Source organism: Rhineura floridana, chromosome 11 (genome assembly GCF_030035675.1).
Source record: "Rhineura floridana isolate rRhiFlo1 chromosome 11, rRhiFlo1.hap2, whole genome shotgun sequence".
In the NCBI taxonomy this organism is placed as follows: domain Eukaryota; kingdom Metazoa; phylum Chordata; class Lepidosauria; order Squamata; family Rhineuridae; genus Rhineura; species Rhineura floridana.
In genome coordinates, this window is record NC_084490.1 from 54670619 (window position 1) to 54690588 (window position 19970).

Below are 19970 nucleotides of genomic sequence, written 5' to 3' on the forward strand. Positions count from 1 at the left end.
CTTTTCCCACATCTTTAAATAACCCCTGTGACACCTGATTTTGGTCAGAACACCTTTGGAGTCCTTCCGAGGGATCAATTGGCACCAAACAACTACCAGGCATAGAAATAATTCCTCTGAGGTTGCATGTTTATTTATTCTGTTTATTAGTTGTCTAATAAAAATATTTATCTGGCAGACATACAAGATAATTTACATAATTTAAAGCAATGATATTACAATTCAACAAAACCACCCACCCAGCAACAATTCAATAATAACATGAACCAACCAATTCACTACTATAAGAGCACCTCCCCCAAACTGCTGTAAGTCTTGAATAAAATCAGTGGTATTAAACACTGAATATCAGTGATGATTAAAAGTTATTAAAATGTGTTAGTAAGAAAGTCTTCACTTGGTGCTGAAAATAAACTAAACAAACAAAGGTAATCCTCTGAAGGGAGAGCATTTCATATACAGGTTGGGGGCACCACCTCACAGCTCTTTTCCATTTAGCCACAGTTCAGTAGCTTCGAGCAATACAGCACAAGGGAGGTGCTAACCGTTGTTTAGGCCAAGTTGTGTCTGAAGGTGGAAAACTTTTAACAGCTTTAAAAGAGGATTAGACAAATTCATGGAGGATAAGACTTAACAAATGGTGTGAGTCATGATGGAGGTGGACTGCCTCTAGAATCAGATGTAATATGCCTATGAAAGCCAGGTGAGGGCTATTGCACTCATATCTTGTTTGCAGGCTTTCCATGGGCATCTGGTTGCCGGCTTTGAGAACAGAATGCTAGACTAGATGGGCCTTTGGTCTGATCCAGCAGGGCTCTTCTTATGTTCTTACATTAAGCTTTTAAGTAATGCAGAGCTCTTCCTCTAGCTTCAGCATTTGAGGCAAACAACTAACTGAAGGCACACAATTATCCTTACATTTCTAGACTGTTACTTACCTAGTCATGCCAGGTATGTCAAAACAGAAATGGCAAAAATCTGATTGTTGTTAATTAACTAGCTTGCACACAGTCCTTGCTGGGAGGCATTTCCCCTAACTGGAGACAGAATTTTGATTTATACAAGATATTTACATGCTCCACCCACCCTTTCCCCCAATCCTAAAAACTATGCTTCACTCACTTATAACTTTATTGAGGCATCATTCCTGAACTGGAAAAGATTTCACTTAACCCAGTCTTAGGAGATGGTCAATAATTCCTCCGTGCTCTCCTGTCTCTCAGAACAATGAGTGACTAGATGTCTGCAAAAGGCTCTCAATCTAACATGGGCTTCCCACCCATTCATTCCCTCATGGCAAAGTGCCATGGAGAGGCAGCATTCTGCTCAAACTAAGCAATTATACCTGCTTATTTTGCATAATCTGTTCTGCTTCTGCTAGCCATCAGGACCAGCAAGCAAACACTACCTGCACATTTTCACACTTTTCTCCATAACTGTGACTAGTAAAGCTTCCCTTTTTAAGAGCGGCTAAAGGCCATAAATACAGTTTGAATAGCCATCCTGAACTCTTTGGGGAGGGGCCATGGCTCTGTAGTAGAGATCTGCCTTGCATGCCAAAGGTCCCAGGTTCAGTCTCCGTCTCCAGGTAGGGCTGGTGAGAGAATCCTGCCTGAAACCCTGGAGAACGCTTCTAGTTAGCTAGATGGACCAATGGGTCTGAACTCATATAAGGCAGCTTCCGATCTTCTATTCCTAACATCAAGCAATATCAGCACCAGGGAGAGCAGCTCTGCTCCCACTCTGCCAGATAAGGGCATGAGCCACGTTTGAGCACCAGTTTATGAATCCAGGGGGGAAAGGGAGGGGAAATAATGGCAATCAAAAGTTTAAATACAGTAGGGCCCCACTCATACAGCGGGTTACGTTCTGGACCCCCGCTGTAAAGCGAAAACCGCTGTAATGTGGAACACATTGAAGATAATGGTGCGCGTTGCGCAAAAATGACGTGAAAATGGTGCGCGACGAGCAAAAACCGCCATAAAAGCGGAACAAGTGCCGTAGGAGTGGGGCCTTTCTGCAATTGATAACCGCTGTATTAGCGGGACGCTGTAAAGCGAAGCGCTGTAAAGCGGGGCCCTACTGTAGTTTTAAACCTATTTAACCTTGTAGTGTAGAGATTCTCTTAGCAGCAGCCCTGCATTACCCTTCAGTTCCACAGCTGCCAAATCCCTCCCACCCACCTGCTGACGCACATCCATTTTTATGTGTGTGGCTCCAGGTATGATATGGACAGCACTGACAATGGAAGCCCCGGGTCCGACAAGGGAAAAGTCCTGGACAGGTCTATGGAGGACCTCAGCAGAAGCAACTCCTCCCCAACGCAGGGCTCCTCCAAAACGAGGCACCTGACTGTCAGGTAACAAAGTGAATGCTGGCTAGCATTTCTTGAACCTTTCCCATATACTGGGATACAGCATATGGGCCAGATGTAGAGGCCTTTCCACTGTCATTCTGTCTCCCACCCCACTTAAACTACGCTGAGACTTCTCAAAATATAAAGCACATGAACCGAACAAATGCCAGCAAGTTTAAAATCTGAGTTAAAACTGCTATCTTCTTTTGCCAATGTGAAGCTTCTGTGGGAGAGCATCTTCCCCAAAATAAAAACTTGCAAATGGGAAGCTATTTTCATTATTGTAGCAAATCAGACACTCGACAAGTTTATTTTCTTCCATTTATATTCCTCCTATCATGGAACCCAAGGTGGTGCACATGCGGTTCCTGGACGGTTTCCCATCCAGGCATTGACCAGAGCTAGATCTGCTTAGCTTCAGCAAGGTGGTGGGTCCATGTGTCTTCAGAGTATAATATGTGAGTCCCCTGCCACTCAAACCATGTATTTGTTCAAAATGTGACAAAACTAAAGCATTGAGTTTTGAAGATGGGGTATCTGAGACAAGGCTGCTGGTTAGGTGGAGGTTGCTTGCCTATGAAAGGGAACTTCCACATTCTCACTCAGATGTTCAAGAGTGTGTCTGTGGAAATCTGCATCTAAAAATATCTAAAGTATTTTGCATCCAAATTGGTTCAATTAAAAAAAATGTCCCTTTGGTTAAATAAGGAAATTCTTAGGGAGGAAAATAAAGAAAAACTTGTTACGGAACTTCAGATACATTATATTTTCTGTCTCTAGACTAGTTCAGGCTAGTTTAGCAGTTCTTATACTGGGAGACTGGAACACTTTACTGTGGTTGCTGAGACCACAAGTTTCCGTAACATAACGAAGAGGTAATTGGCTTTTTATTTTAAAACTGTAAGCTGAAAAGCAGTGTGTCTCTTCCACAGTGCAAGCAGTTGTGTGTTGAAAGAACCTTCCTCACTACCGTGGGTGACTCCCTGTCACACACACACACACCCTCGGCATGCATACAGATTTACCAGCTAGGGGCCAAGTTTTAATTTAATGTAGTAAAGTGGCCAATCTGGAAGCCCAGAATAGTGGCCCTTAATACTGCAAAGTTTTAAGGACCATTGGGGTCATTAATGTATAATCCAGTTCCCAAGCTCTCCCAAGCTCTTGCCACCTTAGAAAACAAACTATCCTAAGAGTTGCCTTTGAGAATTTTGTAGCCTGACAAATGACAGGTTCTGGTTTCTCTTTTCCTGACCTTGCATTTTTCTGTCTCTGCCCTCTTGCTTTCTCTTTCCCCTTCTTCTAACCCCGTGCTTCTTTTGCACGCTTCCCTTGGGACAACGCCTCACGGTAGGTACCCAGCCTGTGGCCCCTCGGGTGGGCAGTGGGAAGAGGAGCAGCTGTACTGTGGGGCTTGGCTTGCTTTTAGCCTGAGCATATAAGATAAAAAAAGAGATACAGAAAGGAACAATGCAATAAAAGGCTGTGTCCATTGAACCATGATATGTCGGGAAGGAGGTCTGTTCTCTCCCTTCCCACCCACCCCCTTTTTTTTAAAAAAAAGAGGCAAATCATAAACTGAGGCATCAGTCAATATTTCTGCTCTGGTGGTTGTATTTCTTAGGGCTGATCTGAAGGTGTCTTCCAAGTTTCTCATCCTAAAGAGTTTCCCCCTGTATCTGTAGTTGCAAAGGCCATTTCATTCTACTTTCACTGAAGATATTAAAACAAAATGGACACTTTTTCTCAGGGGATGGGTTGAGACCTTGGGGCTCAGAGCTCAGTTTGCTAAATGTTGTATGGATAACAAGTAACCCTTACACTTGAGGCAGCCCTTTTGAGTAATTGAAGTCTCTCTGTGTACTTTTAAGGTCCTGAATGAGATGAAGCTTAGTGTGGGTAAATGTAAGAATGACTGGCCTAAGGGGTTTGCCACTGCCCAACAAGCAAAGATTTTCTATTCTTGGGCCTAGTTTAGCGTTGGACAATCTACAGAAGAAAGCATTCCTGTCATAAACTCCTCTCACAGGAGGTAGAGATTGGATGGACATCTGTTTGGGAAGCTGTAGCAGCACATTTCCTGCATCAGCAGGGGTTTAGGCTAGATAGTCTTTGATGTTCCTTTTGACTCTCTGATTTTAGGAAACCTCATTAAAGAATGACAATATAGGAAACTAGTTTTGTTGGGAAGGTGGGCAGTAAGAGTCCCAATGATTTGCTAGATTTGACCAAAGTTTGCTAAAATGGTTTCAAGGTTGTTATTTTTTTTTTAGCCACATTAAAGTTTCTCCCTGTGGTTCCAAAAGTGCCACTTTCCCCCCTGAGGTTGGGCGGGTGAAGGGGTGGGAAAGCGTCCACTTGAAGCGTCCTATTTTTCCCTCCTGTCCTGCAGGGTTGCAATCTTCCACCTCCTTCAGGTGTTGCCATTTGAACCAGCAGATCCAAACATTCTTTCAACAAGTCCACCCAAGCGTCCCCTCCTCCAGCACCCCCGGGAGCGAGCAGGACTCTAAGCCCAGGCCACCTGTCAACTCCTACTCACCCCGGTGAGCCTCTCCCACACTTAACCAGAAACCTCCCCTGTGAATGCAACCAGAGAGCATAGGCTTGGCTAGGCAAGGGCATGTTCTCCCCTCCTAAACCTTTGTGTTCTTTGGCAGGCAATCCAGGTATTGAACTTTAGCAGCCCTCAAAGCAGTGAGGTCTGGAAATCTGCATTTTAAAAACCTCAGTCTATGCATTCTGAAAAAGCTCTGTAACTGGAATGCATTTTCTAAACCTAGAACACTTGCAGATAGTTGCATGCTTTTATTTTGGTTGCACAACTGTGTTTTGGCACTATTTGCTTTGTTGTTGTTGTTGTTGTTGCTTTTGGCCCTAGTTGTTGTTGCCATGTACAGGGAATTAGAGCTGATGTACGGAAGCAGTAGGACGGGGAAATGGAGAAGTCATAGAGGAGGGACCAGGTCCTAATGAGTGCAGAAGCCCCAACCTCTGAACCACCTCAAGACATGTACACCTCCAGCTTTTAAATGTTTTTTAAATGACCCATGTGTTTCCATTTGTTTTCTTAATGAGGTCTAGAAACCCTTTTTCTAATTTTGACACTGAAAAAAATCAGATTTACAGGATCTAAAGATCAACTACCACATTCAACACAAATAGCCACCTTCTGTATTCTGATGCACCCATAGCCATGTCAATGGCTCATCATGAAATATTAAGCATTTTCTGAGGCCCACTTTCCATGGTGCAGTGAGTCCTTCTGGTCTTTTCACTAAAGTGGCAGGGATGGTGGTGTCCCAAGAATTGGACTGGAGTTTTTTTTTATTGGTAGCAGCATCTTCTAGACAGTATTTGAACTGGTGACAGAGGCAAAAGAGTTTTAACATTCCAATCCTGCTGTCCAATCTAATCCCTCCCTGCTGCCCCCAATTTCCTGCTCCTCAAGCCCTCGCTCCTATGCTTCTCTTTATATTGCTGGGTGGTGTTTGACATCTTTTTTAATTCAGCTGTTTTCCCCCCACCCCCCTTCCTCAATTTATTTCTGCCTCAGACTCAATCCGGCACACAGCAGGAAGGCACTGAGGAACTCGCGCATCGTCAGCCAGAAGGATGATGTCCATGTTTGCATCATGTGCCTCCGTGCCATCATGAATTATCAGGTGACTGGGGACAATAAATTGTGGAAAGGTGATGCGCAGCTGTAGAAAATAGGGCCCATGGGGTACCCCACTTAAAACAGGGTCAGGGGACTTCCTAGAAACTGCTCTTGAAATGTCCTCTGACTTCAAAAGCGGTGGATAATGCTGCATATGGAGATGCCATTGTCAGGGGGAGGGGAGTTCTTAAGCCCTGTGACATACAAGAAAACCAGTCCCTGGGATCTCTGGATGGGGCTGGGAAAGACTCCTTTATGAAATCTTGGAGAGTTCCTGTCAGTCAGAGTAAACCAATTGTAGGTAGGCTTGTTGGAATTTGTTTGTTTTAGTTTTACTAAAACCAAAGATCTAGCAACTAGAGCCAGATGCAAAAGACACATGATTAAAAGTTAAAGAACAGGGTGCCTCTGAGCATATTCTGACCCTAGAGATTTTTGTTTTCAGTTTCAGAACTGAACTTACAGTCCTTCATGCTCCTTGTTAACTTTTTTTAACATTTATTTCAGCAGCTTAGTTGCAGTAAAAAAAGTCATGTGTTTTTTACTGCTGTTGCTAAACAACTGGGAGTCAGAAACCTTTCCCAATCTGCTGCAAATCACTGTGATCTGCCAGTAGATCCCGATCTACCATCTGCCCACCCCTGGTGTAGACAGTTAGATGGACCAATAGTCAGCTTCAAACAGGCCTAAAAATGCAGCATGTTTCAGTTTGCTTTTGCAAATCCCAGTGTCTCTAGCTGCCCACTCTCTGTTCCTGTTTTCCCCACTCCTCTGCCCACCCCAACTCCTAATTGATGGAGTTTTCATCCCTCCAACTCCACCCCCCTGAAAATCATCTTCTGGTTGTTTCTCCTGGTGTTGGCACTTTAAATAATCAAAGCGCATGAGATCCCCGCCCCCAATATGTTTAATAGAGATTGATGGGCAGAAATAAGCACAGATCTGCTACCCTCCCGACTGCCTCTTGTTTTAAAATTAATAAGTCTTTCAATCCTAATCCATTTACTAGGGAGTAAGCCCCATTCAATTCAGTGTGGCTTACATCTGAGTTGACACAGGCAGGCGATGGGTGGGAGGAAAATGGGATGCTCCTCTGTGATACACACCTCTCCCCCATTGACATCAGGCAGGTAGGGCCACCCCCTGGAAACATTTCCACTGTATACACCTGGGATTCATGACTCAAACAGTTTTGAAGACGATTGAAACTGGTTTTATTTATACTGCATTGAAATGTAGCATTTCAGAAGAAACCAGTAGATTGTGGGTAATTGTGGACAACACCATGTGTACCTGGATTCAAATAACAGGGGTGACTGTGTTTTAAGCCAGTAATGTGTCCCTACCCTGACTCTGGGATCCTCAGTGTTTACAGTCACGTTGTGATAACCCATGTTTATATTTTCCTATTTTCTTTTTTGTCCAGCATTCCGTATTTTGCAAAGAGATTATGGTTTAATCTACTCCCCCTTAAAAAAAACCTGAGAGCATTCTGACCACACTTTTCCCGACTCAGCCATTAACACTGGACTGTTATGGATTGGATGCCAAAAGCTAGTGTGGCAGAAAATGGTCTCTAGGGTTTTTCTAAATTGTACAGAGTTGCACATGCTCATCCAAGTGTGTGCTTTCAAGGAAACCCTGACATTTTTGTACTGGTAGAATGTAAGTGGTTTGCAGTTCACTGGGATCAAAAGTGTGTGATTGGGTAGGTTGAGGAATAGACAAATTCATGAAGGATGGATCTATCACCCGCCATTATCAATGAAAGCTACATGAAACCTCCACACTCAGAGGCAGTGTACCTCTGAATACCAGTTACTGGAGGATAAACAGTGCTGGCTAAGTCTAATAGAGTTGTTTGTATAGTATGTGCACAAAGAGGCTGGAATTACTTTAAATATGCAGGTCTTGTAATATTTATCACTAGGGGCGAGACACCCTTTTGCAAGGCCTTTTTATGGCATTTCTTTTGAGAGAGTGTGTCACTTGATGATGATGCTCCCCTCTCTGTCACAGTTACCTGAATTGGGGTTGAGGGGGGTTTGCATATATTATAATTGGTTGAAGACAGAGAACAGGTTTAAAGAGAGAATAGAAGCGGTTTGAGACAATTTCGATTGTTCCCACTGCCATATCTGATCAAACAGGTTTTGCAGATTTTTGAAAGTGAACAAAAAACCTGGTTGACCACTGATGAAAGTGGGACAAACGTATATATCAATAGCAGTGGTCTCTTCAGCTCTCTGCCAAAAAATAAAATATTGTGTCCAGACTCAAGTCAGTATCTACCATTTGGCTATGAGTTGACCACAAGCTTGGCCTGCCGTCCTGTCATGTCCATATGACATGGCCTCTGCTTAAGAAAGAATCCAATCCCTGAGCCTCAGTGGAACAAGAGGAACACTCACCTCTGCCCCCTACCTTCAGCTATCATGCCTGCTCATTTCTGTGACTTCACTTGGATTGCTAACATCCTCTCACCTTCTCCTTAGTCTGGGTTCAGCCTTGTGATGAACCACCCAGCCTGTGTCAACGAGATCACACTGAGCCTCAACAATAAGAACCCGAGGTAAGAACTCTGACCTCTTTTCCTGGCATGTGTTTCCCCACCACCACAACTTGATTTCTAAAAAGAGAGGCTTTGGAGCTCAGGCCTGTCTAAAGGTCACAGCCTTCTGAACTGGGAAGCCCTGCCCTCTAATCCTAGGTGGGAGGCAGGTTGTAGGATGTTCAGTGGTGAAGGAGCTGGTTTCTGTATCTGCTCAGAACCACTTTATGACTGCTCCACATGTTGAAGTGCATTGAGCCCTACAATTTTCTTTATGTTTGGATGAATTAAAAAAAGGGGGTGGGGGAGAGAGACAGAAGGCACATTATAGGAAGGCAAACATGGGTTTCAACAGCAGAAATTTGCCCCAATCATCATCATCATTGGATGAACATTTAGAATGTCCAGGTTTTGTATAATGGGGGATTGCAGATTGCACTGTCTGTATAATAATTAAATGTAAACGCTGTTTTTGCAACAAAAGGGGCCTGTAAGGGATCAAGAGATGCATGCAAAAATGACATTGCTTATGTTCTCCTACTGTCCTCCCCCTCCCCTCAAAAAATACCTGGTTGCAATTCTGGGCTTTCTTTTTCCCTCTTTTTGTTACTGTTCTCCCCTGGGTCCTCCTCCCTAGCCATCGCTCCTTTTCCCTTTGCCAGTCTGGCTGTTAATCACCCACTGTGTATAGTTAATCACCATACAAGGAGTCCGCAAACATATCCCAAAGCCCACCATTTCAATCCTACAGCTGAAAGAAACAAAAAGACAATCTTGTTTGAACTCTTCTGTAATGGGTTGGACCACCTACCAATTTGCCATAGAAGATGTAGTTGCAAAGCAAGTTGATCCAGGAGATTCAAGAAAGCAAGCCAAGCTTCATGCTACTGAAGAAGGCAGCCCTCGAAGTCATCACCCTGATTGATCCCCTTTTCTCAATTCACCATCACCACAAGCTATGTGCCCCCTGTGGGGAGTTTCCCTCTAGCCATTTGCATCAAACACACTCTTCCAAGTTCAACCCCTTGCCTCCCATCATCCAGTGCCTTTTCAGGCACAGTGTCTCGCTTGCAGTTCTTCACCTCACTGTTCTCCTCCTTGCAGGACCAAAGCGCTCGTTCTTGAGCTGTTGGCCGCTGTTTGCCTGGTCCGAGGAGGACATGACATCATCCTGGCTGCATTTGACAATTTCAAAGAGGTTTGTGAGCCCCACTCACTTTCAAAGGTGCCGGTTTCTAGTATGCAGCAAAACAAGTTAACTAAATTATGAAAAGGTCCGATGAGCCCAGCCCAACACCCAGCCTACACAAGCGGCTGCCCACTGGGTTTCTGCATGATTCACTGCTCAGGCTTTTGCCTCCTTCCAGTCAGCCTTCTCCAAGATGGGCAGATAATCTTGCATTGGGTTTGCACTGGGTGTGATTGGTTCACTCAATCGCTCCCAGTTCAGAGATTTAGCAGAACTGCCTGACCTCAGAGGAAGTATACCCAGAACAGTGGCTCATGCAGAAAACAGTGCCTGAGCTCCTTTAGAGGTGCATAGTTCTTGCTTTTACACCTCTAAAGGTAAACTACTTCAGGTGGAAGATGTGTCTTCAAATTTAGTTCAGGGGGGAAAATGTGACCCAGCTGTCAGACATTTTGGGAACATGCACCTCAAGATGCAGTGCAAAGTCTGGGGTGGGTGATGCTGTGTCTCAGAGACAGAAACTGGCTCCCTCCCCCATATTATTCTCGATCCCTTTGCTGCTACAGTTTGCATTTTTCAACCCATCTTTACATGACCTTGAATGCTAAGCCCTTGCTTTGTTATGAAGAACAAAGCTAAAATAGTCAAATCTTTCATATGTTTCCTTAAATATGAAGTGCAATTTTTTGCAACAACAAAAATTTAATTGTTCAGTATCAGATGTGTGAGTCCTCCCACAATGATGGTAGTACGTATGTGCACAGTAAGAATGAGAGCATCTACTCCTTAGGGCCAGACTAAATGTGATGTTAAATGTGTGCAGAGTTTTTAAAAATGCAAACTGCATCAACTTGGGGAGGAGTGATTAATGGTTGCAAAGCAGGCATGGAGGGGAATTTTTGCCCTTTCCTCTTCCTGCTGTGGTCCAGAGGAGGAAAATCCTTTTTCTGAAGGTAGTATTTGCTTCAAGAGGAAACCCTGCATTGGTGCCACTGGAGGAATTCCCCTCACTGCACATGCCACCTTCAGAAAAGGAACTTTCCTCAGGATCACAGCAGGAAGAGGAAACGGTTACATCCCTTCTCCTCCATGTCTGCTCTGATCCCACTAATAATCAGCACACCACAGCTGATGCAATTTGCATTGTTGTTTTTTTTAAAAAAACCTGCTTATTAAATGTAAAGATGCATTTCATGTTACCTGTAGTTTGGCCCTTAGTAAACTTCCTTAGAATACCCAGTACGGGATGTAAACCCCTTTGTAAATGAGCTGTGCTAGGTGAATGAGTAGGCAATAGAAGGGAAACTTGTCTCTTTGGCCTTCATGCTGTCACCTGTAAACTGACACAGGGAGAGCTGACGAAGAGTCGACTTAGATTACATGGGATAAAATTTGTCCATGGAGCAGGATAGCATGTGCCAACGCTTTTGGAAGGGAGGAAATGGAATCCCAGGCGCCAAACAGAAAGTCGCAAACCTGATCTCGCTCCAATATGGTTGAACAAATTGGGCCTGTGGGGAGGGGGGAGAGGGTAACCCCTTGGCACAGATTCTCTTTCTGCTTGCATAAGTGGAATTCTGCTCCCCTTCCTCCCTTCTCTGCTCTCCTGCCAAGCTTCTCTTCTTTTGCTCAACTTCTTGTCTGTAGTTTCTCATAAATGACTACGTTTATTTGTGGAGTTTTGAAGCTAACTCTCATCATTTAGTATCTTGCAAGTCGATTTTGCAATCATTATTGTGTTTGCTCTCCTGATGAACTTTGTGAGGCAGCAGTTCCTAGTTCCTAGGCTGCTATGTGACCTCTGCTCTTCAGATTGTTTTGGTACCTGGCTTCATAGTCAACAGGGCAAAGACTTATCTTTTTCCATGTCAGAAAATTCAGCACCTGGTAGTTCTGAACAACAGTAAGAACAGGATCTTTCTCTCAACAGAGACTATTTCAGTTCTAATTTAACTTGCCCTGAAGGTCTGGAAGAGAGGATCTATCCATCTCCAGCACCTGCCAGTCTTCTGACGATGATGGTTTCAACATGCACTACCTTCCTTGTACTCCCTTCATTCAAGGTTCTTTGGGCCTTCCTCGTTTTCAATATCAAATACATTCTCTGCTGATCCCTCACATTTGCTTTCCCCTTGAACAGCCTTCCCCAACTTAGGGTTCTCATTTGATGTTGGATCCCCATCATCCCTAGTCAGTGTGGCCAATGGTCAGGGATGACTGGAGTTGTAGTCCAAGAACTTCTGGGGACCCAAGACTGGGAAAGGTTGCCCTAGCAATTTGCAAATATCTGAAATGGTGACAAATAGTGTTTCTTAGGAGTCTCCAAATTATTCCCTCAACAAGAACTATAGTGATAATATGCCAGTCTTTAAGGCTAGGTGTCCTGTTGTGGGGAGACCTTGGCTCCGAGGAATTTGTCTCCATAGGAGTCCTTGTACAACATAAAACCTTCTGGAACTCTGAGCAATCAGCCTAGCTCTAAAAGCCTTCATCCCAGTTCTTCAGAGAAAAGATGTATTACTCAGCAGAGGGAACATCAGTGCCAATACCTACATAAACAGGCAAGGAAGAACTTAATCCCATCTGCTTCTCAAGAAAGCAGTCTCCCTATTCCAATGGGTAGTGTCTCACCTCACTTCTTTGATGGCCTAACATTTGAAAAGAAATCTCAAAATTCAGGTGAATGGTCTCAGCCATCACTCAGTGGATCAGTTGGAGTGGGCTAAACCTCTGGGGGAGGTATTTTACCAGATGGTATCAGGTTTTGGGATCCCAGTGATGGAACTTTTTGCTACTGGCACAAACAATCTGATGGTCCTTTATGCAAGTAAACTGTTTGACCAAGTCACAACCTTACTGAACTCCCTACAAGAACCATATGCCTTCCTTCCTCATTCTCTTATCTCCAGATCACTTAGGAAAATCTAAGAGGAGATGGACATAATTTTCATCACTCTCAGGTAGTTTGGCTCTCCAGCCTCATTTTTTTTTCTGCTTCCAGCAATTCCAAACTTGCTGTTAGGATCCTCTTCTAGATCTGCGCCCCCAAATGTGTCATCAGAGTGCTTTGCAGTTTAAAGGTAGACCCTGATAGACATTGGTTGCCATGCCACAGTGACGGAATCAGAGTGATGGCAATGATGGCCACCAACATGGATGTTTTTAACAGAGGATTAGACAATACATGGAGGATAAGGCTATCAGTGGCTACTAGCCATGCTGGCTATGTGCTGCCTTCACAGTCAAAGGCAGCATGCTTCTGAAGACCAGTTGCTGGAAACCGCAAGAGGGGAGAGTGCTCTTGCACTCAGTCTTACTTGTGGGCTTCCCATAGGCATCTGATTGGCCACTATGAGAACAGTGGCCTGATCCAGCAGGCTCTTCATATGTTCTTATGTTCTCTTCTCTCCTAGCCTCATTTAAGCCTTCCACCATTCAGGTTTACAACATCACCTGTAAAGCCTTCCTAAATTAACATAGCTATTTTAGAAGGAAGCCCAGGATGCTCAAGTTGATATCTTATTTTTTCTTCAGGATGGGCCTGTGCCCCAGGACATTAAAAAGACAGGTTTCTGATCTTTCTGGCATTGTTTAGAAGAACAGAGACCTGATTTCTGGTCACTCTATGGTCAAGAAGTTCCCCCTAATATCTGTGCCTCTGTTTTGCTGGTTGATCTCTTAGGGTATTGTGACGCCCTTCCCTGGCTCTCCCTGTCAGGTTCCTACCTGCGCGTGGCTACTGCCTGTCACTAGGCACCACCAAGGACTCCACCAGTCCGGACTGTCCTTTTTTATTGTTTCTCTCCCCGCTCTAGCACAGATCTCAACAGATCCCCCTGCTAGGCAACTACCAGTCACGTCCTAATACTAGTATTCCCAGAGACTCTGAATACTGGTATTGTTATTCTCTTCACCGCTGCCACCATTTGTTACAGTTCCCCTTCAGCCTTGGTTACCTTACCCTCCCTTCTGGTCTGTGAAACCCCAGCCAAGGATCAGGCCTTTGGTAAACCAAATTAAGTATTTATTAAAGATAACAAAGCTAACAAGATTAACAAGATTTCTTCTTAAGGCACATAAGCATATGGTTTTACTCAATACTAATCCGAACTCCACCCCCCTCCTTCTCCACTCTCTCCTGGCAAACCACTCTCTCAAACCCACCAAACAGCCCACTCTTTCTCTTCTCCCCCCAGATTCCACTCTCACTCTTCCTTTTATAAGTTCAGCCATTTTAAACACTCAGTCAATCATCTAGCATTCTACTGCCCATTCACTCCCCCTCCTCTTTCACTCCACTTACCCTGTATCTTCTAAACAACCAACACTTACCATATATACATTAATATAGGAACATCACAGGTATCAGTATGCTTTTAAGGATTCTTCTCCAGTCTCTGTTTGAGCCTCTCAAGGGCTGCCTTCCTAAAAATCCTCAAGTAGCAGCCACATCTGCATGCAAGGCTTTGGAGCCAGGAACCTTTTCTGTTGTGTGCATGCACGCACACACACACACACACACACACAGAGTGATTCTTAACCCTGACATATCCTGTATCTCTAAGATTAATTTGACTTTTCATAGGTCCAAACATTTTCCTTCTGTCCTCATAAAGAGTGTTTTCCTATCAATCTTGGATCCTAAAATTGTCAGGTGAGGCCTTGTTGGTCGTGCTGCCACCAGAGACTACCCGGTTGGCATTGATCCATGGCGGAGCCTTTTCAGTGTCAGTTCCCCATTTGTGGAATGCCCTTCCTGATGAGGTACAACTCTCTCACTCAATTATTATTGACCTTCAGAAGGAATTTGAACACATTCCTGTTCACCCAGGGATTTGATGGCCGAAGGAGACTCTTCCTGGCAACCAGGAGATCATTAGATGAAATAATGCTTTTAACTGTAGCTGTTTTTAGAATGTTTTAAGAATGCTTTTTTATGCTATTTTTAGAATTTTTTAAAAAATGCTTTGTTGATGTGTTTGCCGCTCTGGACTCCTTCAGGAGAAAGGGTGGGATATAAATAATAACAACAACAAAAACAATAATAACAAGAAGAAGAAGATGATGATGATTTTGTTATGAAAAAAAGAGATGCTGGTACTCATACCTTGATAAAAGTACCGTGGGTGCCAGCACAAAATGGCTGGCGAGGGCAGCAAAATAAGAGGTGCCAGTACTCTGTACTGGCACAAAAAAGCCCTTATATTGAAATGGAAATGGACTGCCTTCAAGTCAATTCCTACTTATGGTGACCCTATGAATAGGGTTTTCATGGTAAGCGGTAGTCAGAGGGGGTCGACCATTGCCTTCCTCTGAGGCTGAGAGGCAGTGACTGGCCCAAGGTAACCCAGTGAGCTGCATGGCTGTGTGGGGATTCGAACCCTGGTCTCCCAGGCCATAGTCCAACACCTTAACCCTCCCCCACCCCAAAATAAGAGTGGCCCTGACTGAATGTTTGGTGTGCCCTGTAGTTCTGCCCTGACTGTACTGGACTCCTTCATAACCCTAGCCTAGGGGTCTCTTTGAAAAGGTGTCTGTGGCTACTATTTGACACTTGCTGAGAGCATGGATTGTCTTTGCTTGTTCTTCCTTTGGCATCCAGGACCTAGAGGGCATCCTTCCTCTCAATGCCCAAGGGGCTGCAACTGCTACAAGCCTTGTGGGGAAAGGGCACTCCTTGAGAGAAAATATGAGATTCTCTGGAAGCTGAATTCTGCAGCCAGTGACACATTTTGGCATACACAGGGCCTTGTCTCTGGTTCTGTGGCTGAGCTCTATTTGAAATTAATGTCTCCCAGATCTTATCCATCTGACCACTGTCTTTGGCTATCCGGTTTTGAAACATGTATGCTACTGGGGCACAAAATGGTGTGCAATAAAAATAGCAGATTATAAAACAGCAGTGAAAAAAGTGTTTAAAATGACAACCCTAGTATAAACCCACATACACACAATCATGTAGCCAGCCACAAATTTAAATATAAAAATGGTGGCCAGAGAAAATATGTTTAAAAAACAAATGCTCCAAAATTTGGCATAACTGGAATATCTTGAAAAGTCACCTGAAATTTATCTATTTTAAAAAAAGGTAAAGGTGTCCCCGTACTTATAGTGCAAGTCGTTTCCGACTCTTAGGGTGATATCTTGCGACATTTACAAGGCAGAGCGTATATATGGGGTGGGATTGCCAGTTCCATCCCCGGCCTTTCTTTACCCCCCAGCATATGCCGGGTACTCATTTTACCGACTACGGATGGATGGAAGGCTGAGTGGACCTCGACCTTTTTTACCGGAGATTCAACTTCCTCCTTCCGTTGGAATCGAACTCCGGCCGTGAGCAGAGTTTCGACTGCGTTACCACCGCTTACCACTCTGCGCCACGGAGGATCTATTTATTTATCTATTTATTTATCTGATTAAATTTCTATGATCTATACCTGTTCCAAGCAGTAGCCTACAACAATCAGGCTTAAAAACAATGAAAAGCATAGAAATAAAACCAAAATAGTCCAGTTAAATTCAACAGACATAAAATGGGAAGAGATCAGCTGCATTTCCCCGAATTCTTATTTCTTTTATTAAGTTTTAAAAGTGTATATGTTTAAACATTGCTGTTTGATTGCACACGATGCGCTTTGGGGTGGTCAGGTTGCCAAACATCCTTCTTGTGCTAGAAGCAAACTCTTGTAATGGTGTAATTTTATCTTGGGTGAAACATTCATCCCCATTGGAGGGCTCCAAGTCACAGGTGGGAACCGGGGAAAACAGAGACAGCAATCTCCTGGGGAAACCCTCTCCTCTTTCCCCCACTCCCCAGCCCACTGCCTTCCTCTAGATCAGGTATCCATCATAGGTCAGCCCACTGGCTGCAACAGGTGTAATCGGAGGAGGAATAATATATTGGACCAAGGGGGATGCTTTATATAGATAAGCAGCGTTGTGTAATATCATACATGCCTCCTTGGTCGCTTACATGAATGTGTGTATCTACCAAACAAATCTTGAGACCCCCACCCCACAGTTTTGCACACACCAATGTAATACAGTATACAATGTATAACTGCATTTGCTTTCATCCATCCCTTGCTTTTCCCTTCCCTCTCTTTTGACGTTTCCTTCACTTTCAGAATTTAGATTTCAAGCTAATTTTTCTGCTTATGTCATTTTGTAAAGTTCCATATACAGAGATGATGGTTTATTAATAATCATCATAGTGCTTCCATGCCTTTTTTTTTAAAAAAAATGCTTGATCCTTTTGTGCTTGTTTTTCTCTTATTTTGTCTTTCTTTTCAGTCCAATATACCAGTAGTCATTTGGGAAGTAAAACCAAGGAAATTCCTTACCTTGTGTATATGAAGTAGATTTTGCACTTGGGCCAGGAAGACTTGGGTTTAATTCCTCATCTGTGAAGCTCACAGAGTGACCTTAGGGCTGTCACAATCTCTTAGCATAACCTACACTACAGGGCTGTTGTAAACATACAAAGGGATAGTAGTCCCATGAGTTCCTTGGAAGAAGAATGGAATATAAATGCGATGAACTAAACCCTGAATGAACTCCAATTATTTTGTTAATTAATTTTACAGAGACATTTTAAAACAGAGAAATTTTAAAACATGCTTTTGAAATTTGGCGTTTTCATCCATGAGGCTTGAAGTGACTTCTCTTGTATGCTGTTTGTTCATATGTTTGAATGTCATTAAGGTGGGATAGAAGAGAGCAGTCTTTCAGTTTAAAGCAGGGATGGGGAACCTCTGCTCCTCCAGATGTTGCTGGACTGCAACTCCCATCATCTCTGTCCATTGGCCATGCTGGCTGTGGCTGATGGGAGTTGGAGTCTAACAACATCTGGAGGACCACAGGTTTAAAGTATAAACACACTTTATTTGTGCTGAAGTCCAAGCTATGGATCCGAGTCCCCCAGCTAGATTAGACTCAGTGCATGCTTTTTAGTTATTTCTTGAATGTTTTTTTATATCCAGACTGTTGAATATATATTCAGACTTTCCATTTAGTTGTTCAGCGTGACTCACGTTAAAACCAACAACTGTAAAATCCCCTAAAATGATAGAAAACAACAGTAAAGCCCATATGCACTAGGAAGGCATCCTTTTTGTTTTCCTCCTTCAGTAAGACAAATCACCTGGGCTGGCACCCAGAGCCATGCTTCTTAAACTGCCATGACTTCCAGCCCCTCTCTCCCAAGGGAACTATAGTTAATGCAAAAGGGGAACAGGATCTCTTACGATTATCAGCCCCCTCCCTCATAAAACTGCAGTTCTCTTGAAGAAGCCAGGGCTGTTTTTAGAGAAAGTGCTGGGACAGGCAAACCTGGAGGAGGTGGAGCATGTGGAGAAAATGAGCTTGGCAGACACATGAGCTGGCATGAAATCAGGCTGGCCAGCTGGTAAGCTGAGAAAAAAGAGAAGCAAACTGGGGCAGTGCAATGCCACTTTGGGTCTTACCCACAACTTTATCAGTCTGAGTAAACCAGGTGCAGAGGCAGAGGCTTTCTAGGGGCCTGGTGGGATCCCGTTGGCCGCTAGTAGCTGCAGTACAACCATCTGGCCAGCTGTGGTGCTGTTGTCTAAGCACAGCAGAGAGCAGGCCAAACAGCTCCTTTTTCTGGCAAGCTGTCCTGGTGACACCAAGAGTAAGATAACTGGGTCCTCAGCTGCCACAGTCCTCAGTTTGACTGTGTCCTTGGCAACCATATAGACAAGTTTACACTCTGTAGTGTCAAGTAGGCCTTCAGTGCTAAACCAAACTGACTGCTTCTCTTTCTCTCCATGCAGGTCTGTGGCGAGAAGAACCGCTTTGAGAAGCTGATGGAATATTTCCGAAATGAAGATAGCAACATTGATTTCATGGTAATGCAAGGGCTGGGAGAAAAGGACATAAACTACTTGGCCACCATGGCTCCCCCACCTACACACACACACACCTAGAAGTACACAGACAAGCCTTGCTGCATTTGGCCTGGTTTACATGCAACATTAAACATTAAAATAAACTGTGAACAAACTTCGGTGTATCTTTTTGGCTTACCTTGGTTTAGCATTCATTGTTTGTAGGAAACAAGCCATGATCCTAGATTTGCATGTCACAACAATGCAAACAACTATATTCAAGTCTAGTTTTGGAAGCAGAAATGTCCCTTTGGTGACAGGATTACTCAGGTGGCACTTCCATTCCTCCCCTCAACCTAGGTCTTCCTTGGTGGTGGTGTCTTCTGAGGCAAGGGAGTAGGACTGAGCAGCCAGAACAACTAAATAAACAAACAGACCAGACACTGGTTTGTTTCCTCTTCTGTAGGGCACAGGCAGGCAGGGGAGAAGCAAAAATGCTCATGCACATTAAGCCATAGTTACTGTATAATGTTGCCTGTGAACACAGCCATTGTTCCTATGAGGGGGGTTCAGAAGGTCATGAAAAGGAAGAAGGCCTTTTCAACTGTGTCTCCCTGTCTGAAGAATGCTGTCCCGGTGATATCCGCCTGGTACCTTCATTGACATCATTTTAGTGCCAGGTAAAGACTTACCTTTCCCCCCAGGCCTTTGATAGATTGAAATGAGTCTGTTTTATTGTTACCGTGCTTCCAAAGCTTCTTATTGCTCTTATGACGGGGTGGTGGTGTTTTTTATATACTGTATTAAAATGTTAATGTTTTGTATGCATTTCCTCCCTGTGGTACATTTGTGTTTATGTTTTTAAAGGTAAGTCACTTGGAGACCTTTTAGGTAACAAGCAACTAATACATTTAAATAATAATAACATTTGCATTCCCCCCGCCCAATACTGCTCCTGCGCCTTCAGCAGTTGCCTGACAAAATGGCATCTCCATATTGGAAAAGGCATTGTCGAATTTCTGCTTATTGGTCAGGCAGCTATTAAAGGCACAGTTTTTCTGTCAGGGTGGGGAAGGGTACTAAGTAGATTCAGAAGAGGTTCCTTTCTCCTACAGAGGAGCAGTCATACTTGCAACTGCCAGTTGGTGGGGATCCTATAGGAGTTGACTGTGTGAAGAGCACTCTAGCTATGGAAATGAGAACTCTTACAAGATACCAACATATGCCTATCCTTTCCATCATTTGTCATTTTCCCGACTCCTGTACTAGGTGGTCAGGCTCTTCATGTGAAAGCTAGGGGGTGGGGTACTCAGTGCATCCATGCTCCTGGGTTAACAAACATGAGCACAAGAGCATCCAAACCG

At 43.9% G+C, this 19970-nt stretch overlaps 1 protein-coding gene across 5 annotated transcripts in view; it reads left to right on the forward strand.

The window, feature by feature from the left end:
- FMNL1 (formin like 1) overlaps positions 1 to 19970 on the forward strand; it is a 133152-nt gene that overhangs the window by 82516 nt on the left and 30666 nt on the right. For 4 of the 5 annotated variants that reach the window (XM_061592187.1, XM_061592185.1, XM_061592183.1 and 1 more), the window contains exons 6-10: positions 2222 to 2359; positions 5913 to 6021; positions 8513 to 8589; positions 9673 to 9766; positions 18553 to 18627. In XM_061592187.1, the coding sequence (XP_061448171.1) occupies positions 2222 to 2359; positions 5913 to 6021; positions 8513 to 8589; positions 9673 to 9766; positions 18553 to 18627 (493 nt within the window). The remainder of the gene's footprint in view (positions 1 to 2221; positions 2360 to 5912; positions 6022 to 8512; positions 8590 to 9672; positions 9767 to 18552; positions 18628 to 19970) is intronic. The other variant, XM_061592186.1, reaches the window with a different exon arrangement.